Source organism: Silene latifolia, chromosome 9 (genome assembly GCF_048544455.1).
Source record: "Silene latifolia isolate original U9 population chromosome 9, ASM4854445v1, whole genome shotgun sequence".
In the NCBI taxonomy this organism is placed as follows: Eukaryota; Viridiplantae; Streptophyta; class Magnoliopsida; order Caryophyllales; family Caryophyllaceae; genus Silene; species Silene latifolia.
The window spans coordinates 26,096,296-26,121,313 of NC_133534.1; the positions used below are offsets into that span (position 1 = coordinate 26,096,296).

At 38.6% G+C, this 25,018-nt stretch overlaps 2 protein-coding genes across 2 annotated transcripts; one reads left to right on the forward strand and one right to left on the reverse strand.

Annotated features, from left to right (window-relative positions):
* Positions 1 to 465: 465 nt before the first annotated feature.
* On the forward strand, positions 466 to 10,574 carry LOC141599437 (polyadenylate-binding protein 2-like). Its single transcript, XM_074419436.1, has 9 exons — positions 466 to 1,342; positions 3,922 to 4,040; positions 4,172 to 4,828; positions 4,950 to 5,027; positions 5,116 to 5,205; positions 5,623 to 5,754; positions 8,272 to 8,436; positions 9,672 to 9,842; positions 10,179 to 10,574. The coding sequence occupies exons 1-9, from the start codon at positions 1,105 to 1,107 to the stop codon at positions 10,407 to 10,409; spliced, it is 1,881 nt and encodes a 626-aa protein (XP_074275537.1). The 5' UTR covers positions 466 to 1,104; the 3' UTR covers positions 10,410 to 10,574.
* A 7,227-nt stretch (positions 10,575 to 17,801) lies between these two features.
* Positions 17,802 to 24,933, reverse strand: LOC141599438 (putative E3 ubiquitin ligase SUD1). Its single transcript, XM_074419437.1, has 9 exons — positions 24,063 to 24,933; positions 22,760 to 23,452; positions 21,161 to 21,928; positions 20,873 to 21,084; positions 20,378 to 20,746; positions 19,818 to 19,978; positions 19,568 to 19,731; positions 18,774 to 18,920; positions 17,802 to 18,463 (listed from the first exon to the last, which is right to left on the reverse strand). The coding sequence occupies exons 1-9, from the start codon at positions 24,393 to 24,395 to the stop codon at positions 17,978 to 17,980; spliced, it is 3,333 nt and encodes a 1,110-aa protein (XP_074275538.1). The 5' UTR covers positions 24,396 to 24,933; the 3' UTR covers positions 17,802 to 17,977.
* Between the last annotated feature and the right edge of the window lie 85 nt (positions 24,934 to 25,018).

Consider the following 25,018-nt stretch of genomic DNA (forward strand, 5'->3'; position numbering starts at 1 on the left):
GGTTCAAGCCTCTCCAAGATAGCAATTTTATGGAGTGTTTATGTTCCGAGTCTATGACCTTCTTAGATTTCGAGTATGTCTCTCTCGGGTGTATTACCTGATATACGTGATTTGCATGATATTACATATACGCTGAGGTTTACCCAATACATGCGAAAAATAGCAGTTACGGTTTCCCCCATCATAAATAAATATTAAAAAAAATATGAGTGACAATGACCAATACACAAATTCTTGTTTGTGACGGCACATATCCGTCACTCTTGACTGACGGATACCATTTTACCTCACAAAGTACCCACTTTTTTTCTCTCTGCAACACTATTTATGTGGTCCCCTTTCTCCACTAACCCATTTTGTTACCATTTTAACTCACAAAATATCCGACACAAATGATAACCCGTCACAAGGAAAACCAATTGTGACCAATAATATATCTCACCAACCGATGAGAATCATGAGATTATCTCTTCAATTTTTTTATTTTTTTTTGGTAGAAATTTTCAATGCTTCAAATTACCAGAATCAACTTAAAAAAATAAATAAATTAAAATCCAACAATCAACGAAACGGCAATGACTTGATTGTTTGTCCAAGTAACATACTCAAATCAACGGCTTAAAATCAATCTCAAATATTAATCCAACGGTCCATATAACTCCATCCATTAAAAACCCTTGTTTTATTACACTACTTAACCCACAAAACAAAAACACAACTTCCATATTCTTCTCCTCTTACTTTCTCTCTCCTTCTTACTTTCTCTATCCTATCCGTCTCCGCCACCGTGTACGGCGGCGACCACCTTTCTCCGGCGAGGTTACAACCCACTTTTTATCTCTTTCCTATTTTACCCTTCCCTCTCCTCTCTTTACTCTTTCCATAAAAATAAATTTTAAAAAAACCCACAAAAAAAGAAACAAATTTCAGAAAAAAATCCAAAATTTCCAAAAATAAAAAATAACGTCTTTTTTTATTATTATATATAATAATTAGAGGAGAGGGAAGTGGGTCATAAAAAAAACCCAAAAAAAAGAAAAAGAAAAACCCAATAAAATAAAACCCTTTTAATTTTTGTAAGCAAAAAAAGTCAAGGTTTTTGTAATGGCGCAAATTCCGACGAATGGTGTGGCGGTTGACGGCGGTGAAGCAGCAGCGGCGGCGGCGGCGGCTGCAGCCACGTCGTTGTATGTGGGAGATTTGGAGATGAACGTGACGGATTCGCAAATGTATGATACGTTTTCGCAAATTGGTGAAGTGGTTTCTGTTAGGGTTTGTCGGGATTTGACTTCCCGTCGTTCGCTTGGTTATGGTTACGTTAATTTCGCTAATCCTCAACATGGTATATTACTTTTTTTTTTAATTCTCATTTTTAAGTCAATTTATTCGCTTTTTTGGGTTTTTTTAAACATATTTCCGTTTGCACAAATTCTAGAATAAGACGGTCTCATGAGACTGTCCATTTTTATAAAAAGTTTGTGCACTTAGTGCTAATAAATGAGTTGTCTTTTTAGATAATGGGACCGTCTCACACAAGAATTACTGGTCAATTTGATGTTTGATGTTTTTAATTTACTGTTACTTCTATTAATTTTATGATTTTATGATTTTTTGGTTGACTTATGGTTTATGATTATTTATTTTTGCAGACTGTTATGTTGGAGGATTTTTTTTGTTGTCTTCACTGCCTTTGTGTGAAATCTATGTAATTGTATTTGTTTTAGAGAATTTAGATGGTTTATTATGTTGGCGGTTTAAGTTACTCCCTCCATCCCAGTCATTTGTTTAACTTTGATTCTAATACCTCTCGCAAAGAATAAAAATGGTAAACTATTGGATTTAGTTTTATCTTAAGCAAAAGATTTGGACGGAGGGAGTATAATATGATTATGTCGTATGGGTGAATGAAATGATGTCTTTTAAAGCATTTTTCACTGCCCATTTGAAGGGTTAGTTTTGTAGGTATGTTTGTTTGTTTCTCTTGAAATCTGTCGTTTTTCGCTAAAGTAGGTTGTTTTTGTTCCTTGTGCTATATCTCAAGTTCAATGTATGATGTAGGTGATACTGTTTGGTTGGTTGTCACTTTCCATTCGTGAATTTTATGGATGTTTGTTCTGACTTGCTGCTCTGTTAGTTTGATTATCAGTCGATGCTATGGTTACCGTGGCGCGAAGGGTTATATCAGGTCATAAATTCTTATGTGACTGATAATTTAGAGAAGTGTTGGTTGGTTTTCCATGTGTGAGTTCTAGGCATTGTTGGGTAAGATTTTGGGTGAGGGTTTTATGTTTAATGATTGTAATTGAATGGAACGAGTGAAGTTAAGCATCTAATGGCTTCTCATCTGGGTTTCGCTATCTGAGGTTTTTCATCTCTGGAAGTAGAAAACAGACTCCTTTAGTGATGATGTGAAGTTTATCTCTATTCTTTGGAGGTGATGTGATAGTTTTTGGAGTTATTTTGAGAGGACTTTTAGTGGTTTTGGGCGAGGGGCTTATAGTTTATGAAAGGCAATTGAATGGAAAAGTGAAGACATGAATTTAATGACTTTTCATCTGTTTTCACTATCTTAATTTTTTCATCCCTGGAAGTAAAATTCGGAGTTGCTGAATGGCGATTTGAAGATTTTCTATATTATTGAGAGGTGACGTGATAGTTTTTGGAGTTACTTTGTGAGGACGCTAAGTGATTGATCTATTGCATGGGAAAAGAAAACATATGCTATGAGCAATATCTTCGTAGTTTTTTTTTTTTTTCCCCTTTCTAAATCTTTAGTGAAGGCATAAATTGGCTGTTAACTCCAAATCATTAAATACAGAAGCAGTGATAAGTTTGCTGTTTCTATCATCTTGTCTGAAATGTGGGTAGGTTTTAAGGATAGAGTCGAGGGGTACGCTTAGATAGCGTATAGAAGGAGATAACTAGGGAAGAAACTTTTGGCCTTCATTTGGAAATTCTTGCATTTGTTGTATAAGTAATCAGGAATTTATTGTACTCGTATGTTTTTTGGAATATTGATGGCAGTATTTATTTATTTATTGCATTACTGGTTGATGACGCTCATTATTGTGTTGCACATGTGGCAAACTTATGTACGTCCTTCATATATGATTTTTGTTTACCACTGTTTAGGGAAAATCTTGGCCTTTTGACACTATCCTCATATTACAAAGTGTCATCTTTTAGCATTTCATAATGAGTTTTAAGATACTGAATATTTCGGGTGGATGTGAATCAATCTTAGCTTCCTGAAGATACGATTATTTCTGGTGGATGTGAATCAATCTTAGCTTCCTGAAGATACGATTATATAAGGTGTTTTTTAATTGAACGTTCAACTAGTATTGTTAAGCCGCTAAGACCTGAGGACCAATGTGCTATTATGGTGCTTTTGGTCTCCTAGCTTTCATTTTTGCTAACTCTGAATACAAAGTGAATAATGAGTAACTATTAGATAGAGAAGTTACGGCTAGATAGTAAACTTAATTGAATGTCTTATCTCTCGTACTTTGATATGCTACTTTTTGGAGTAACTTCCTTCTTAAAGGGACTCGTTATTGGAGGATGTAGCACAGGTTGGGGTCTTCGTGTGAACCCCAACTTAATTTGCCACAATGGGTTGGGTATTTATACTTAGACTACTGTTAATGTGTGCTGTATGCTTATATGTTCTACTAGTTGTGTGAGCGGTATTTTTTTTTCTAATAAAGGTTTTGCTTTTGTTTTCTATGATGGTCAAATGAAATCATAATCAATGGACTTTTAAAATTATTTTCATGCACGATATTGCTTTTTTTTTTTTTTTTAATGTTCCTGATTGCCTGGATGAGGATTCTTGCCCAAGGGGCATTAATTGTGGGATATATTGTATTTTTAGAATATATTTTTGTTGACATTCTAATATCTACTGATTGTTTATAGCTGAGAGAGCCATAGAACTGCTGAATTTTACCCCTCTCAATAGCAAACCTATCAGGATTATGTACTCTCATCGGGACCCCAGTGTTCGGAAGAGTGGAGCTGGAAACATTTTCATCAAGGTATCAGTTCCTTCATCTTCTCCAGCATTTCATGTTTGTGGTCTTCTTCATTCTGTATTGTTTTGCATATATTAGTTCAATTGTATATTTGTCTTTTCTTTTAGTTTATCTGTTTACCTTTACTTTAACAGAACTTGGACAAGTCCATCGACAACAAAGCCTTGCACGATACATTCTCTACTTTTGGGACTATCCTTTCATGTAAGGTTGCTACGGATCCTTTTGGGCAATCAAAAGGATACGGCTTTGTTCAGTATGAGAGCGATGAGTCTGCCCAAAAAGCCATAGAAAAGCTAAATGGGATGCTATTGAATGATAAACAAGTGTATGTGGGCCCTTTTGTGCGTAGGCAAGAAAGAGAAAATACCGTCGACAAAACTAGGTTCACCAATGTGTTTGTGAAGAATCTTTCCGAGACAGTGACTGATGATGATTTAGCAAAAACTTTTGGTCAATTTGGGAAAATCACAAGTGCTGTTGTGATGCGTGATATGGATGGAACATCAAAGTGCTTTGGCTTTGTGAACTTCGAAAATGCAGATAATGCTGCTAACGCGGTTGATGCTCTAAATGGGAAGAAGTTTGATGATAAGGAGTGGTATGTTGGTAAAGCACAAAAGAAATCTGAAAGGGAAGCTGAGTTGAAGCAACGATTTGAGCAGAATATGAAGGAGGTGGAAGACAAATATCAAGGCACTAACCTCTATATTAAGAACTTGGATGATACCATTGACGAGGAGAAGCTTAAAGAATTATTTTCTCAATTTGGCACGGTCAATTCTTGCAAGGTTAGTTATTTAAATCCTTGTAGTAACTAATTTTTAAATAATTAAGCAGGACAATCGAATTGCTGTTTGCATAGTTTGTCCCGTGATTGCTCATTCCTTGTCTGATGCATAATTTTTGCAGGTTATGCGTGACCCTAGTGGTGTAAGCAAAGGATCGGGCTTTGTTGCTTTTTCGACTCCTGAAGAGGCATCTCGAGCTGTAAGTTGATATATGGCCTGGCCTCTTTTTCATAAAGTATTGCGATGCATTGGTAATTAACTTTCTCATCATGTTTGTTATATAATAGCTTACGGAAATGAGTGGCAAGATAATTGTTAGCAAACCTCTTTATGTTGCACTGGCACAACGTAAGGAAGATCGGAGGGCAAGGCTACAGGTATTGAGTTGTGCCATATATGCTCTTATAATTTGCAAATTTTATGTATACAGAGTATGTTTTTCTCATTTATTTCCAATCAGTTGTTGAATTATTCATTCATCCATTGGGTTCCGTTTTCAAAAATTCTGTAAGGTTTTTAACACTTTGAAAAAACACTTTATGAATTCTTTATAATTTGTAAGTTTCTGAATTCTTGAATTTCATGAATTCTTGCTCTGTTATTTGCCATTTATTTCAACTTTTATGATTACACAGCAAATACTTCTTTCAGCATTCTGTGGTTAATGTAGACATTGTACATGAAACTCGCATAGGCGAATTTTTGTGGATTGTTTTAAATAAAAGCTGAAACTTTCTATGTAAAACGGGGAGGTTGTCTTCATTTTCAAGTCGATAACTGTTGTTTTTACCCAGGCCCAGTTCTCTCAAATGCGCCCTGTTGCTATTCCTCCGACTGTTGGTCCTAGAATGCCTATGTACCCTCCTGGAGGTGCAGGGCTTGGACAGTATTACGGCCAAGTGCCGCCTGGTAGCATACTAGCACAGGTAATGATTAATTTTAGTATATTTTTCACCGAGTTTCTTAATTTGAAAGATTCCTACTTTGAACTTATCGTGTTATGGTAAGATTTCCATCCACCATTCAGTACTGTAAATTTCATAGTGGTTATTATGTTCATGGGCTGTGATTTTGGTAACATATCTATGTTGTTGGTAGACCTGACAAAATAAACCCGAACCCGAAATCCGATTGAAATATCTGAATTGATATCCGATCGTAGATTTGATATGAGTAACCTCAAGTGTTACCCGAACCCATTTCCATCCGAATCAAATCGAAATTGAACTGAATTCTACGTACCCGTGAAAGATAGGAAATATACCCATTTCAATTTGAATTGAATCAAAATTGAATCGAATTCTACAAGCGCGGAATATACCTGAACCTGAATCAATTCTATTTGAGTTGATTAACCGACCTGAATTAAAAGAATCTTATTTTCTCAAAAAAGCACTCAACTTCATGAGTTTTTTCATTAATTTTTTAGTGATTATACTTTGAATTATTACGATCGTGATGAAAAAAGTTATGAAAATTAAGCTAAATAATGGACACCAAAGTCAATAATATCAGGACTGGACACTAACCTCATCCATTATTGACCCGCCTTGATCCGCACCGTACCCGAAATAGCACAAATCGATTAAGATGGCTAGCCGAAATGAACTCAAATGAAATCAAAATTAAGGTTAACCTGAATGGCACCGATCCGTTTTAACATGATCCAAAACTGAATTGAATAATCCCACCGACTTGTTTTGCTTGTTGGTCCAAGAAAGTGTTGTGTTTTTTCATTCATGGGAAAAATTTAGCCCCGCCCTCGGAAAGTCATCGTTGATATATTTGATCTTGTTATCCAAAAAAATCTAGCTATTAATACCCATTTTACTTTTCTAATATATTTCTTTAAGCGTTAAGGTAGTAGGTGCGTGCGTAGTCCCTCTTTTTTTTTATATTTGACTATTTTTTTCCATTTGAGTCAAGACTTTTTTATTTACGAAAATATATTTGTCCAAAAATTATAAAATATTAACCATTAAATTTCTCCCGAAAGAAGTACCTTCATATAATTATAGAGTAGTATACATTTCATAATATTTTCTCATATATTTGAGAGAGACTGAAGAGACAAGTGAGTGTCTCGAAATGTGAGAAAGACTTCCATAAAAAAATTGAGTATCAAGGTTTATACCTCTCTTTTGGTTGAATATCCGCTGGATTTGTTTTCTGATTTTACTTGGTCAGATTGAGGAATACCCTGCTATTATTGTCCATGGGTCCATCTATTTCATCTAATGTTAACAACTGAGTTTGGCGTTAAAAGGCGCGCCCTGGTACTCTTATCATTGTTAGTTTGTGCCTTCGTGTTCTCTCTCCCTCTCCCCCCTCCCTCTAGCCCCTGTCTTTTCGTAACTTAGAGGTATTTGCTTCTTCTTCTTTGACACGCTTGACTTATTACTACGTATATCTGACCTTGTTGATTTTTGTTTGACTGCCATTTTCAAATGATTTTAACGTATTATTTCTCCACAATTATGTTGGTCGGTGTTTTGTTCTTGTTGGTAGTTTGCAAACTAATATGTATTGAAAAAAAAAAATTAGAATTGCTGGATACTCCTTCCTTCAAAATTGCCGCGTTCCATATTTCCAAATTCCAATGGAGCCAAAGACTCATTACTCTTTGGTTCCGGATTATGAGGGAACTAATAAAAATGGCTAACAAAAGTGGTTGCGCTTCTTTCTCTTGTGTAGTAGCGGTCGTTCAATGTAGTTCTCGATGCAATTTTCATCGTTGGTCATTCGGAAACAACCCTTTGTGTTGCTAACACATGGATAAGGCCGCGTAAATCCGACCTCCTCACCCTGCAAAAATTGCAGGAGCTATTGAGGCATTGGGGGTACCCATGTAAAGATATTTGGGCTTCTTTTTAAACTTAAGGGAAAGGTTTTGTACAGCTCGACCTTTTAAGTTTTAAGACAGTGCCTTTGTCAAATTTCTATTGTCTATAATTATAAAATTGTAGGTTGTACAAATCTGCTGCGGTCTCTCTGAAAAAAAAGGGTCAATGCTTTGGTCCATCATCCTAATCGGGATAATATAGAGAAACAATGAGCATTCTGGTTGTTGTTGCTTAAGTGACTTGTGTTTAGATTGTATTTTTTCTCTCAAATAAGATTCTTGATGTGATGTTCTAAAATAACGAAATCATGTTACCATATAATCTGTATCTTATTAAATTTATTACTCCGTCCATTTTAGAAGTGAAATTATTATTCTCCTCATTTAGATAAATGGGGCTTATTAATTCAATATAGATGGAGTAACTTTGAGAATGGGGAATTGAATGAAAGTGTCTCGTTGGATATTCTTGTGATAACACTTGCCATTTAAAAGAGGGCTAAGATACTGTTCTCCAATTTTGGTAATTCCGAATGCTGTGTTGCTACTTCTTTCCGAATGATATCCTCTTTACTTACCAATTTATTATCAACATGGTCAGCCTCCATTTGGATATCAGCACCAGTTGATGCCAGGTATAAGGGGTGGTGCTCCTATCCCAAATTTTTATATGCCAATGATTCAGCAAGGGCCACGCCCCGGTGGTAGGCGCAGCGGTGCTCCAGGTCAGCAAAATCAGCAGCCCAGGCCTATGATGCAGCAACAGGTAGTTATTTGATGATATACATACTCTTGAGTAATTCTTGACATAATATGTGTTGGTTAGTATAAATAAGAGACTTGTCAAAATAAAATTGGATAATACAGAATTGCAAGTATTTATCGGTAGTTATTTCTTGTCTTTAGTAGGTTCATGGATGGATGAGGATGTCAGTTGGTTAAGTTGTTTGAGTTTGGTCTTATATTTTATTAAGTTGATTGATTGTGGTCTTATATTAAAGGGTTATTTCATGGGAATAATCCATCCTATGCCCCCTCTTCTCAAATTAATCTATCCTCGTGTTTAAACTGAGAATAATCTCATCTTTGACGTCCTTTAACTTATACTCCAGTAGACCAGCCTCATTTCTTACCTGATACTACCGTTTTCTACACAAGTGACCATGTGGTTGTTAATTCTTCATTTCTTCAATTACGCATCATTTCTTCTTATTCAATTCTTCAATTTTCATTTCTTCAATTCAACCACCACCACCCCACACAACCACCACATCACCAACAACCGTAAACATTGACACAATTAAAAAAAAAAACAGATCTGACGGGAAATAAAGTGAAGCCCAGAAATTCGAAATCCTTGAGCACTTGAATCTTCCCGGAGATACTAAGCCTCATCACACAAATTCTTTTAAAATCAAGCCCAGAAATTCGAAAAAAATCCATCCAAATTAAGCCTAAATAAACCAAATCCAATTTTGGGGAAATAAAGTGAAGCGGTGTTGTCGGGTAGAGGGAGTGTGCGGTTGGTGTTGTAGGTGGTGGGTGGTAGGAGTGTGCGGTTTGGTGTTGTGGGTGGTGGGTGTAGTAGTCAGTGGTGGGAGTGTGCGGTTTGCTGTTGTCGCTGGTGGGTGTTGTAGTTGGTGGTGACTGGTGGGAGTGTGGGGTGGCTGTTGTGGTCAATGGAGTTGGAGAGAGTTTTGGGGAAATAAAGTGAAGGATGATTAAAGGTTAATTATAAAGGAAACCGGTTGTCTAGGTAACCGGCTATTGGTCTACGATAAGTTAAATGACGTCAAAGATAAGATTATTCTCAGTTAAACACGAGGATAGATTAATCTAAGGAGAGAGGGTATAGGATGGATTATTCTCATGAAATAACCCTATAAATTGATATTGTTTACAGCAGGCCAGTCGTTTTATCTTGGGGATGTCTCATAGGGAAATAGGTGTTTTTGGTGGTCACACATTTTTTTAATGACGGTCTTAATTTCATTTTTGTAGATGCAGCCGAGAGGACCTTACCGCTACCCTCCAGCACGTGGTCCGCGAGATGCTCCTTTCCCAGGTGTCACTGGAGGTGTGCTCCCTGGTGGCATCCCGTTATCTCCTACAATCCCTGTTGCCACCTTGGCCACCCTGCTTGCTAATGCTACTCCTGAGCAACAGAGGCTGGTTAGTGCTTTTTCACACGCCCTTCCTCTTACATGTAATATTAAATGTTTCATTGTTCCACCAAATGACATAGATAAGACCGTGTCTTGCGTGTGGGACCAAGCAATTGATGATTGACCCTATAATTCTGATGAATACATATTATAAATGAGGATTTATGAGGTGGTCTGGTCTCACTCTTACACGTGAGACTTGTAGGTTAAGTGTGAATTTTTTTTTAAAAAAATACAGCTAATTTCTCGACTGTATGGTAAGATGGTCTCAAGGTATTCCCATCGTAGTTAGCTGTATTTTAGAATTTAGATTATAACCCGTGTAAATGTTGCAAATGTTCAGCTGTTGGGAGAGAACCTATTTCCCCAGGTGGAACAACTGGAACCAGAAATGGCAGCGAAAGTGACAGGAATGCTGCTAGAGATGGACCAGCCGGAGGTACTGCATTTGCTCGAGTCTCCAGATGCCTTGAAGGCCAAGGTAGCCGAGGCTATGGAAGTGTTGAGGAGTGTCGCTCCGCCAACTGGTGATGCCGCTGATCAACTTGCTGGTATGTCACTTGGTGACAACTGACAACCTACCCTGACTGAGGGTTTTGCACCTAATGCTGAATCTTGAACTTGTTATGGATTTGGATTTCTAGACAATTTGCTCGTGTTGTTTTACTATTTGCTCGAGACGTGGATTTGGTTAATGGAGTTTGATTTGAAACTTTGATGGATATCTTTTTCGTTTGCATTTCCTGTCTGTTCAGTTATTTATTCTCCTTTTCTAGTTTATGAGTTATGACGCCGAAGATTTCTCGTCAGCTAGAAGGTCAAGGTGGGAAATCTAATTGAAATTCCAATTACCCAACGGTAATTAGAATGATAACTCTAGTTACCTAATGGTATGGGATATGTCCATAGGCCTGGCATAACAAACTTGATCAGAAATACCTCATTTGACTCGAAATATGATTCGTCTGCACTTAAGGGTATGTTTGGATAACAAAAGTGGAGGGAAAGGGAAGGGAGGGGAATGGAAGGGAGGGAAAGGGAGAGAAGGGAAGGGGAGGGAGAATGGAGAGGTGGAGTTTTCCCTCCAAATCTTGCCTATATTGGAGGGGAAACATTTTGGCTTGGAGGCAGGAAATGGAGGGATCCATTATCCCTCCCCTCCAAATCCCTCCACCCCTATTTTGCTATCCAAACAATGGATATTGCCTCCTTCCAAATCCCTCCCTTCCCTTTCCTTCCAAATCCCTCTATCCAAACAAGGCCTAAGTGTAAACTTATACCACGCACTTCCTGCACCGTTCATTTGCTACTTTTTATTAGATGTGGCACCAAGTAGACCTTTGCGTATATGTGGTAACCTTTAAATCATGTATACTACGCCAGCCAAATAACCCCAAAAGATCCCAAAAGATTTAAGGGGACGTTTGGTTCGAGGGGAAGGAATGGAATTGATTAGAATGTGATACCATTATGGAATGGATTCTAAATCCCATACTTGGTTTATATTGTTTGGTTGAACCTTGGAATGAAATGAAATGTCAAACATAATGGAACGGAGTTAGAATCTTGTGGTAAGAGTTAGGTATGAGATTAGAGGGGGTTGGAATGGATTTAGAATTCATCCGGATTCTAACTCCATTCCAAAATGACTCAATCAAACATTAGAATAGATTAAATCCATTCCACCCCAACCACACTCCCTAAGTTTTAACCTCTAAATTACATCTTTTGTGAACTTATCACCTTTTTAGGAGCTTGCTTCGTGCCTACACTAAACTCTCATATTTTAATTAAGACTTAAGAGTACCACCCCATAGGTTGACAAAAATGCAAGTCGAAGAAGAAGAAAAAAATATGGAAGGAAGATTTGCTACAATGGGGAGAGATGAAAATTGTCCTCCCTGACCGAAGACTAATGAAGAGGAATGTAGCGGGTTTCTTTAATATTACTCCAAATAAAAAAGTAAAGAAATGATTGGGATAAAAAGAATATTTTACGAGGGCAATTTGATACACCTGTCTGGTTTGGTTGTCACTGCCATCACTTAAAAACGACCAATTTATTTGCTCTAATAATTTGGAATATATATGAATTTTATTTATTCTTAAAGAGACTTAATTTCTTACTTTCTCATCCTCTATAAAGTGAGTTCTATATGAACGAAAAAAAGACACTCCAGAGGGAGATGGTCCACTCGAAAAAGTTTTTTTTTTTTTTTTTTTTTTTTTTTTTTTTTTTTTTTTTGTAACAAAAGAATAAATTTCGAAAATCAAAGTTGACTAAAAACTAAACGAGAAAAAGACACTCCAGTAAGAGCCTCTTGAAGAAGAGAAGAACAGTGCCGTCGTTCACACTATAGATATGCTCGCCAGCTCGAGCTTGACAAGTGACAACCCGATCTCCGTTGGGGATGGTGTAAGGCACTTTCCATCAAACTCAAGCATCATAATATACTCGACACATACGTCTAACTCAACCCCATATAAGAATCATATTCATTGAACTTAGCACTACGATGGTTCACTTGAAAAATATGACGCTTAAGTTTGACGCATAAAATTCTGTAGTTTAACGAATACCCTGTTTTAGTTTGATGAAATTGAATTTGATGAAATACAAATTTTGATTTAAAACGGACATTATCCATCTTAAGTTTAAGACGCGTGAAATAATTACCACTTTTATAGTTAAGACAAAAATAAAATGCCTAGATATCAACAAAAAAAACTCGTCTTAAAAACTTTATCTATGCAAGTGAAATGTATTTGACTCATTTTAATCTTATTGCGAGAGAAATTGGTGGCTCATGAATATTTTTACCTATATTTTTATGATTTCAAACTACACAAATTCTCCATTATGACGAAGGGTATCCGTCGCAAACTTGCGACGGATACCATATCGTCTCACAAAGAACCCATAAGGGTGAGAGACAAAGCACATAGGGTGGGTGCCACCTTGTCCCCTCTACCCATTTCCACTCACATAATACCCGTCGCAATATCCGACCCGTCGCAAGGGAGACCTACTGTTCAAACTAATACACAACTTACTTCTTTCTCTGTTTTTTTTTTTGGCAACTTAATACTCCCTCCATCCAAACCAAAGGTAACAGTTGCTTTATCACACTTGCCGAGACACGTTTTGCAACGTGATTATCTTTAGTTGTGCATTATTAAAAATTATAAAAATTTGATATTCTTAGCATTCATAACGATAAATCAAATAAAATCTCGCATGATTATATTTTGTCTTATAGATTAAGGATAATATCAAAAATTTCCTACGACCATGAATAGTACCAAAAAGCAAGTGTTACCTTTGGTTTGGATGAGAGAGAGTAATACACAACTTGAAATGTGACTAGTTTGAATCAAACACATAAACACCACCAAGAAACCAAGATGAACCCCCAAAATAAACAAGTTTTAGGAAAACGGTATAGACGCACCAAAATCAGACTGAATCCACAACAATTGGACCTAATCAAATTCAATTGCACGAAATATTCCAAAATAAGAGGTCTTCGACGAATCCTCAACAGATGAAGTTAATTTCATATTATCGACGACGTTTTAGTAAATATCGACGACGTTTTTCATAAAAAAGACGATAACTCCCCTTTTGACTTTCTCTCTCTAAAAAAATTTCCTCTCAAATTCAACTAAATTTAAAAAAAAACCCAACAACAACAATTAACAATATGACGGATCCCGATTCACTGATACGTAAACAACTTAATCACTTCAATATTTGTTTAGTTTTCAATTTTTTTTGCGCATCATTAATTCTATTCGATAGTTGATTTACTTTACGTATTAACTTAGTAGTAGCGAGATTTTGTTTTTTGTGCTTAAATCTGAAAATTGTCCCTCGAAAGTTGAACCATGGACCAAAGTTGGAAATGCACGTTTGCCATGGACCAAACGATGGATTTCCACGTTTGCCATGGTCCAAACGTTGGATTTTCAGGTTTGGCCATGGTCAAACGTTGGAATCCATGGTTTGGCAATGGTCAAACGTTGGAAATCAATGTTTGGCCATGGTTGAACGTTGATTTTCATTGTTTGTCCGTGGATGAAAGTTGGTTTTCCTTGTTTGGCCATGGTTGATCGTTGGAAAGTAATGTTTGGCCACGGTTGATTGTTGAGTCTCGTATTTTAGCCATGAATTACTCGTTTTCTACTTGGTTTAAATTGTTTTTCTTTCGTTTTACTAATTTATTTAGGTTAGGAATCTTTTTTATTGTCTTACTATAGTCCGTATTGCTTGTAACAGGAATCGTGGGAGACTTTTGGCGAGAATTCAATTGATTACAACCCGTTGTTTGAGACTACTATAGATTTCGAAACGCATGACGATGCTTTCAATTGGGCTAATAAAATCGCATTCGAGAATGGGTTTGCTTTGGTTAAAACAAATAACGGAGCTAAAAACAGAAAAAAGAACGGGTTGTTGGCAAGTTATTTTCGATGTAAAAGACATGGGTTACCAAAAGAATCGGATGATCTTGAAAAGCCAAGGAGGTCGCAGAAGTGTTCATGCAAGTTTCGTATTCGTGCCGTTCAAAATTTCGTGTCTAAAAATGATCAAGTACTGACGGTAGTGTGGAACATTGTAACCTCCGAGGGTGCTGGACTATACAACCACAACATAGCCGTTTATAAGGACGGGGATCGGTACTTTGCGGGATTGGACGTGGAAGAGAAGGCATATGTTAGGCAACAAACATTGGCCGGGGTTCTACCGAGGGATATTAAAAATGGTCTTCATTGAGAACCTCTGAAAAACCTCAACCGTCAAGCACCCAACTATATAATGAAATAAGGAAAATTAGGAAAGAAGTTAGGGGGTGAAAGAAACACCGCTCAGCAAATGTTGGCTCTAGCGATATAAGCGAAATACGTTCATTGGCACAAGATTGATTATGAGTCAAAAGAGTTGACTCACATTTTCATGGCACATCCTGAAGCGATTAAGTTGTTCCGCGCTTATCCTTATGTGGTCATCATGGATTCGACTTATAAAACCAACACTTACAAGAATCCACTCATTGAGATGGTTGGTGTGACACCCACGGGACCGTCCTTCTTAATTGCATGTTCGATGATTCCTACCGAGTCTGACGAGAATTACAAGTGGCTGTTGAAGAAGTTAGCTGACATTTTAGATGTCACCGGAGCGTCCCCTTCTGTTTTTGTCACCGACCAGGAATTGGGTTTGATCAGCGCTCTTGCGGCAGTATTTCATGGGGTTGATCATTTGTTGTGTCGATGACATGTGAACAAAGCCATCAATGCAAAAGCCTTGACATTATTCGGCACTGTGGGTATGAAGAAATTTGTCATCACAAATCTAGAAGACGGTTGGAATAAGGTGATCAATGCAGTTACCGAGGAAGCGTTTCAGCACGCTTGGGAGTGTTTCTGTCGTAAGTGGCGATGTATGTCCGATTATATACGGAGAGCTTGGGGTGAACACGCAGGGAAGTTCGTTTTATGCTATACAAACGAGGTCTTCCATCTTGGTAACACGGCAACTTCCCGTGTTGAGTCAGCACATTCTCTATTGAAGGCTTGGTTGAAATCAAGTCATCTCACACTTGACACAAGCGGCACCCCAAGCATAGGAACCAACCCGATCAAGACTATCAAACAAGGGCAACAACTGAGCGGACATCCTATCACCACTCTTATCCATGAAAAGAGTATGACCCAGTAAAATCAAAAGGTAAGCCCGTAACGAGTCATGCTCGTTCCCTAGGTAAACAACATTCCTCAAGTCCGATGTAAGTAAACCGCCATTCTTGTAGCGCGGTGGTACATCGGACTCAGAAACTCCATAAAACCTCGCAATCTTCCCCCTCAGACCACTATCATCAACGTCGGCCAAACCGTCCACACGCACCCGCTCACCACTAACAGGTATCCCAAGAATATGCTGGACATCATGGAGCATGCTACTAATCTCTCCAAAAGGCATATGGAAAGTGTTAGTATCCGGGTGCCACCTCTCGATAAAAGCACTAATGAGGTTATCGTCTAAACCGGTGGTAAAACACTCCCTCAAAACCCCAAGCCCGCTCGCCTGTACCCTAGCGGCAACAGCCTCACTGAGACATATCTCCCTAATCTCCCTCGCAGCTTTCGGCCTCTCGTAGAGCTTGATCCACGACCTCATATTCTCTGGGTTAGGGCCCGACCAACAGTTGAACGCAACGTGTCCACCAAAACTTCATAGGGTGGCAATGTTACTAGGACCACCAGGAACGGGCTCTCTCAGGATCCAAGAACTATCCCTCATCGGCCTCCTCGACCTATCGCTGCTAGAGGACGTCTCTCTAACACTCGAATAGCGTCCTCTACTATCCCGGCCCAACCTCAGACTCAACAACCTCTGCAATGACGGGTTCTCTTGGACCCGATACTCTCCAGCATCCTCCTCCTCCTCCTCGGAACCGTCATCCGACGGCTCATCTTCTCTATCATGCTGGTAACTACCAGCAACCTCCCGTGACCTCGCTTCCTCCAACTCCCTACGGACGTGACCGGGAGTAGGCATTATAACCATTCGAGACGTCTCTCGAAGTGGCGGTGGCTCTTTGTGGGCTTGCTTAACACGCAAACGACGCTTCAAGCCCGTAACAACCCGCCCAACGGTACGATCATGTACGTTTGGCGGAGGCGGAGCTTGCATTATGGCCTTTCCTCTCTCATTTCGATCTGCCATTTGCATTAAGAAAATAAAAGTTGTTAGAAAACACGTTAATCGACTAAAAAACATATAAAGTAACAAAAATCGGCAAATAATAGCAAAAAATACGATTTTTTTTTTTTTAAAATTAAACGTAACACGGACGAACAAAAAAGCTCCTTGTTTGACCATGGTTAAACAAAAAAACCCCTTGTTTGACCATGGCCAAACGTAAAATTCTGACAGTTGACCATGGTCAAACGTAATTTTTACTAGTTTGACCATGACCAAATGATTTTTTTTTTTTTTTTTTTTTACCATGGGCAAACGTAAAATTCCTTGGTTTGACCACGGCCAAACGAAAAATCACGTTGTTTGACCATGGCCAAACCAAATTTTCCACTGTTTGACCACGGCCAAACGTGAGAAAGCCACGTTCAACAGCAGCCAAACGTGAGAAATCCACGTTCCAGACCATGGCCAAACGTAAAATCCCACCGTTTGCCATGGTCTTGCCCCAAATCGACCCAAATCCGATTTAACAACAACAAAAATCGACTCAAAATCTAGTCTATTTCGCAAACAACATCATCCTAAGTACAAACAATAATAAAATTTACATCATACGAACTAATTAACATGAATTTTACAAGAAAAACTAACCTATTTCAAAACTAATTCAATTAATTTTAATAAAATCTAACACATAACCTAATTTACTAACTAATTCAATTACAAAACAAAATTAAAGTCATATATTCAATTAACAACAAAAAGGGAAGGGAAAGAGAAACAAACAATTAAAAACAATAATTTAGCTAACTTTAACAAAAAAAAATTAAAAAAATTGAGACTTACTTGATGGAAGTAGTGGCTGTCGTGGTGGTGGAAGCAGTGACGGCTGGTGGCGGCGGCGTGGTGGTGTGGAGTGTTGGTGGTGGTGGTTAATTGGTAGATTGGTGAGTTATTGTTTGGATTTTTGAATTAGAGAGGATTGTTAGTTAGTGAGAGGGTAGGGGTAGTTATCGTCTTTTTTATGAAAAACGTCGTCGATATTTACTAAAACATCATCGATATTTATGAATCGGGAAAATTTAACATATCAAAATTAGACCCACACACACAATTTAAGATTCGAAAAGTTTCAATTTCCCATCCTCCGGTGCTCCAGAAAAGAGGAGCAAGAATTGGTTATTCTTTTCTTCAAGAAAGAGGGACTAGTTTACGGGATTTCAAACACCGTAATTCTCCAGCACTGCTATAAGTTGGCTGACTCTAGAAAGCTGTAATTCGATTATAACGAGTGATATAAAGCAATAAAAAGATTACATCTCTCTCTGAGTTGTACTATTACACCAGGTTATATGCACAAACTAACTCATCATTTTACAGGCATACAAGTAAGCATTCGTGATAAGCTGCAGACCAACATATCGACTCCAAATAAGCTACGCATCTATAAGGTTTCCTCGTCTAAGCCTCAATCCCACGTCAACTTCCCGTCCAAGTCCAACATCCCGCTGAACATTTAAACTTGGTGTTTCTTCCACAGCTCTCTGGACTGTGTGATCTCCGAAATTATGGAGTCGGCGTCCTATGAGGTAGCGGTCATCTCGAATGGAGTTGTGTAAGTTGGTGAACCACACATGGAATCTCTTTGCACAGAAAAACACTACACTCAAGCAAAGGCAACCCAACCACGCAAATCGGTACACGGCTGAGTTCACTATCAACGGGTACCCAAAGACGGGAAATACTCCTCGGGCTAATACGTAAGGCACACAAAGGGCTGTTAGAAGCTTCACTATTATCGGCAGTACTATCTCCCGTAGGACCCACACACCTTGCAGCCTTGAGAAACCGTTTTCTCTCACCCTCGCGAATTTTGTCCGCCAAGTCTCGTCCACTAGGGGCATCATGTGATCCAACATAACCTGCACAACGCGTCAAAGTTAGTAACTCAATAAAACTGGATTACATAGGGCATACTTAATTCTGACAGGTGAACGGGTTTCGTACTCGGGTTATGAGTATCAACCCCGCAATGACTTCCAGTTAACCAAGCTTTGCATATGGAAATTGTGGGCAAAACAGTTAATAAGACTTGGATTAAATGTATTGTTGTGTAATTTGTGACACATGACCAACACACATACTGTGAAACCGTCCCTCTTTTTAAGATTTGTGTGAAAAGCGAGATAGCTAGCACAATTCAAATGTAGCAGAAGATGATAGAGCACTTACTAGTCTTGTCCATATCTTGAGAAAGATGAGCCCCAAAGCCCAATCCTGGTAAAGGAGGAAAACTGGGCTTTCATCAACGGGCACCCGCATAGGCACAATAACTAGTAGCTCGAAAAGCAGCCCAATTAAGACGGGGATGACAAAAATCTGCAGATGGAGTACAATGGAAGGGTAAAAAACCTAACACAATAAATAACATCTGCAAAAAATCTAGTTATAAAAATCGCAGATGTAATCATACATTCCTTTAAAAAGATGCCAAAATTTGCTACATATGAGCAGCAGATTGCTTGCAAAAACCTAACATGGTATTTTCCACGACAAACATTACTTGTACTTGTAAAAGCAAAGACGTAGAAAGTTCAGTTTCTTTCAGAAAGTTTTGTTTGGTGTAAACTGTAAACTGTAAACTGTGAAGGGATAAAAGGGCAGTTTAAAATGCCGATGAAATTCAAATCCATGTCATGGATACTACGCCTCACTGGCCCTCAGGACTTTTATCAGCTTTTGACATCAAAACCCTTTTTTTTTTTTTTTTTTTTTTTTTTTTTTTTTTCTAAATTGACATCAAAACAGCTAAATTGACTAGCAAATTACTTCTTCCAGAAGATAACCTCCCCTAAACAGTATGCTGGACAGCTAAAACTCACGTCCTTGATTGGAGAAAATATACATTATCGCATGATAATCTTGTTCCTTTTTTTTATAGGGTGGTAGGGGTATAAAAACTTTATGCAACCCATCTCCACTTTAAATATCCCCCAATCTCTGCAAGTAGTCAAAAGAAAACTCACCCATATTGATAAAAGTGCAGAACTCTTCAGAACTATTGAAAACCACTTCCAGATTTGGCCAAATAAAACTGCTGCCCTCCTTGATTTGATCTGTTCAATGGTATACCTCACTCCAGCAATCACCGTCCAAATAAGGTAACTCCCAATGGTGAAGGCATAAAGGTCTATAAGATATCAACATGGGTCTTGATGAGATGTGTTACAATAACTTATAAAATCAGACCAGAAATCAATTAATAAGCATACATACCATTGCACTTTATGCCATGTGTTATTGGAAGAAGGGGGATGGAATTGAAGATTAGCCTTCCAAGCGACACCGGTATAATTACTAAAGCAGAATTGAACACAAGCAAGGTCATCCATGCTACCACCAGGAGCATCACAATGCGGAACACAAAGCTATACCTCCTGTTACCAATTCAAACGGAAGTTGTAAATTTACAATGAGAGAAAAATAAGCCAATATAAACTACAGCAAAAGTTTAGGGCACTCAATAGACCCAAAACTGAGAAAATAGATAGTGTATGGGTTAAAAACAATTGTCATTGCCATTTGCCCCAGTGTTCAAATTGCTTCTGCCTAAGGCGAGGTAAGGTAAGGTCGGATGTAACTCATGTAAGTAGCCTTAACATAAAAATGCATCGCGAAATGCATCAATACTGTGTACTTAATGGTAAAAGAAGCAGAGAGAGTCTAGTGATCCATTTTAGTTTAGTCCATCATGTTCAAATAAGGAAACACTATCACTTCATCAACACGTAATCGAAGGGAAATAAGCCATATTGGCCATTGAAACTAAAACTTACTCTGATTCAGATTGTTCGTCTCCATCATACTCTTCTGTCACGTCAGAATCAGAACCATGTGAATCATCGTTTTGAGCATCGGCGAGGACCGCTAATTGACCCTGATCCTGCTGTGCAACTCCGCCCAATGGTTGACCACGTAATCTGTCCTGCCTACCAGCATCCGCGTTGCCATTATCTTGAGCAACTGCATCTTCTGGCTGGGGAAGAAGGTATTCTGTCAAACCAAGTGCCCACCCAACAGCAGTGAACCAATACCGGAGAAGAGACTTGATTGTTGTTCTCAGTTTAAAATGTTCAATAGCAAAGGGAATGCATATCTGAAATAGCAGTATATCTGCAGGTATCTCAGTAAATGGATCTGATACCCTGTACAACAAATTAGGCATCAAGAAATTAGAAGTCATGAGCTAAAAAAAAAAAAAGCAAAGAGAAAATGTTAAAAATCATGGTGACAGGCCTCATCAATCACAATAACATCAACTGTTAACTTACGAGATATCAAGGGGAAATATCGAGGGTGCCATCCTCATTGCAAGTTTGACAGGCAGAAACACCAGCATCACAATCAGACTACCATAGACTGCAACAGAAAGCAAAACTCTACGAGCATGTTTATGCACTGGATCATCAATCAGGTCTCGGAAAGGATTGTAGTTTGGATCAGCTGGATCTCGAAGGAAGTAAAGAACACCAGTACGCAGTACCTAACAGTCAGCAGCAAAGAGATGAGAGATTGATAGACTAAATAAATAAACACATCTGAAGGAAAAGTACGCATACCCCTCGAAGAAGGCTAACAAAGATGCTGATTTGGAGCATGTAGAAGATCCCAACAACCCAATGAACCAAAGAGCTAGCCAATGGAGAAACCGAAAAGAATTCAACTCTTTGAGCCATCGATTTCCCAAACATCCTTATCGTGCAGAAATCCAGCCACCAGCCGCACATTAGCGGAAACACCCCAAGTTCAATAACCAAAAGAAAGGCAACCTTAATCATGGTCATCAAGTGTCTCATGCACGCAAAGAACTGCCGTGAAAGAGATGGGATTGCTTCAAATATTGAAGCAACCCACTGGAACCTCCCCATAGTCAGGGGTTCACCTCTTGTATACTTGATGAAAGCAATAATGCCAAAGTAAAGAAAGATGAGAGAGAAAATGAACATGTATCCAACAGCCAGAGTGGTAACATCAGAAAATCTGGATGTTCCAGCTGTCACTCCTTCCAAAATATCCGAGGATAATGGGGAGCTTATGTTGTTGGAAGAAAGATTCGGTGCACTTTCATTCATGCCCATCACTTCCCCAACATGATTAACAAGACTACTTTCCGGATACTTGGATGTCAGATTAGTAACAGCCGTCAATGCATTCTTCAAGGTGATGTTAGCTAGATAGAGAGCGGACTCTTTAAGAGGCATGACTGTAGACATTACTGGATTTGTCGCAGAGGTGACTATCCATGCCGCATAGTGTAGTATTAGCCGGCCCAGGGAAAAAGGAATAAAAATAACTACTCCAAGAAAGATCATGTTGCTCGCCAAAACCTGCAATCGAATCACGCAATCAAAATAAATTGAACAAGTTAGTCAATAAGATAGAGATAACAGAGACAACGTTAGACACACTAGAACAGAGAGATTCCACAATCATGAAGAGCACCTAACACACACCCACCAACAAGTCTTCATCTTTCACATACGGTTTCAGAATACTGCACCTCAGCCTAAACCAATCAGAATTTTTATGGAAAGAGAAAAGCGCACATATGGTCAGAAGGTACACCATTCCACTACGACCACTAGTACCAGGAGTCATGACCTCATATTAGCCCACTCTCACTGAACAACAAATAATTAACATGAAAACTTAAAACGAATTTTCAGACAGGAAAACCAGCCAAGTTATAATTCACAAACTTCCATGTTCCTCGGGGGTCACTTATTGTAAAACCACAATTTGCATACAAGATGGACACCAACAAAGAATTCAAACAGGTACCATAAAAGAGCTACTTCAGTAGTGACTTTGCTAGATTACGCTTTATGCTCTGTTAGGTCCTTAAGTCTACTAGAAGGTCAGCAACCTTTACTTAAGATGTAAGTGCTTCAAAAATATACTTCTGAAAGGTTGAGGATTATTGCGAATTTTGATATTGATACTGGAGTTACTCAACTTTGAAAAGATGTACAATTTACATTGACAATACGATGGCGTAAATGATCTTGTACCGTGCACACTACACGTTTTTTTTTTCTTCATCATAAAATGCTGTGCAATCCTACATCTAATCCTGCGTGGGAAATGGGGAAGGGATTCCGATGAATTTACAGCTATTGAAGAATCATAGAACAAGCTAAATCAAGGTATAAACTCACAGTAAAAGCATTCTCAACCAAATGGAAAACAGGACCCTGCATGCCAACCAACTCGTCAAAAGGAACATCTTCTGCACCATCAGCATCATCCAGTCCATCAAACATCTGTTCAACATGAGCCTCAAGACGAGCAGCCTGCCTCTCCCACTGAGCTGCAACATTTTCTGCATTCCTTCTGATCAATTGACCAGCGCCAGCAATTCCTTGACCTCCCGCTACTTCATCAACATTGCCATCAACAGCCAAATTTCTATTAGGTGGTACCACAGGTCTTCTGACTGGACGGGCCCCATTCCGGTCCCCTTCATCCTCTCTCTCAACATCCTGCGCTCCCAACTCTCTCATGTGTCTAAAGTAATCTCTCAAAGATGTTGCCCCCAAAAAAATAAACACAATGCTTGCCGATAGAAGAAAACCATGAAGACAGTCCGTGAGAATCATGGTTAAAGACATATGACTGATAAATAAACGATTGGCTTCAGAAAATTTGCGAACAAAAGCCAGTCGCCAAATCCAGAAAGTGATGAACGGGATAATCAATAGCCAAACAGATAACACAAAACCCAGGCGCAAAAAGAATTTCAAGACATGACAAGTTTTCTTGCCGATCCCAAGCACAAACTCCCTGAAAGGAAGCCTAGAGGGAGCATCTTCAGCATAGACAGGAGAGAACGCAAATGGATGCTTGCAAACCTGCAAACAACGCCAAACAATGCCATTAAAACAATAATCATCTATATTTCATACAATTAAGTCCACTGTATTAGTTATTACACCTCAACACAAAAATCTTTGGGTACATAAAAGCAATACCTTCCACATTTTTTATTAGTTGTTGTCTGGCGTAAGAGGCGGCACTATGCCAGTACAATATAAAAGGAGGGGGATTCAAAAGACTTCCGTCTTAAAAACTAAGCTAAGACATGTTCAGTTTAGCATTCTGTGTTCGGCTTCAGCTCTTAAGTTCACGAATTCCGAAACCCTACCATAAACTAATTGACTAGTCAGCTGACTCAGCTTCATCATAGCTACATGATCTTGTACTACAGAAGCTAACGACTTAATCATTAAAATCACGCTAAAAAGATGACATAAATTCACCATCACTAAATAATACTACCTCCGTCCCAATCATTTGTTTAGCTTTGATTAAAATAATCTCCCAAACAATAAAAATGATAAACAAATGATTGAGACGGAGGAAGTAACAATCACATGGAAAAAAAAATGTGATTAAAGCTATTACTCCCTCCGTCCCAATCATTTATTTACCTTTAATTAAAATACCTCGGGAAGAATTTACCTCGCATTGACGAGCGTTGCTATGATTAAGCCACTGAAGAAGACAATCTTGATGAACATACTTAATACTTCCGCTACACGCACATGGATACCTCAACGGATTATCCGCGTCACCTGTATTCCTACATATCCGACATACATCCTCTTCATCGTCATCATCCTCATACGCCGCAGCTGCCGTCGCCGTCGTTGCCTCCGTCGTTTCCGCCGCCGGTGACGCGACGTCAGCTGCTGCCTCGGCTTCTGGCTCGATCGGCACCTCCGGCGAATCTGACGACGATGCGACCTCGGGATTATCGCCTTGATTTGCGGAAGTCGCCGGAGGTGTATCCATGAAGAAAGCTAGGGTTCCGGCGAAAGAGGAAAGTGAAGGTGGATTGATTTGATGATTTGATTTGGGGAAAAAGTGGGAGGAGCGAGAATATTTTAGTTTCCGGAAATACCCTTGGGAAAATGGATACTTTTGATGAGAGGTGATGATATTTTATTTTGGGAATATAAATTAGGGGACACCGACTTGCAAATTTATTTAACGATCCAACCATATAGATGATACAGATATAATTTTATGTAACTGTAAATTGTAACTTGAGAAAAACAAATTCTTGTTTGAGATGTACTATTCGTTTAACTGTTTGAGAAAAGGGTGTGAAATTTGCCTAGTTGTGCGGGATTTGATTTGCCACCTATTTCTTTTGCCCAGATCGTGATAGTTTTGAAGCAATGAGATAGAACGCATGGATGACTATAAAATTGTACTCTTATCCAAACATTTTAGAATGCCGTAGGACGGAAATAAGTTGTTGAACGACACGTTTTTGATGTAAATCACCATTGCTGGAAATTTAACACGAATAATTTGAGGGTATCCCACTCTTCTCCATTGCATATAGTTACCTCTTTATATGGATGCGAATCGTGTGCAGATCGGGCTACTCACATGGAAGTAGTTCTGTA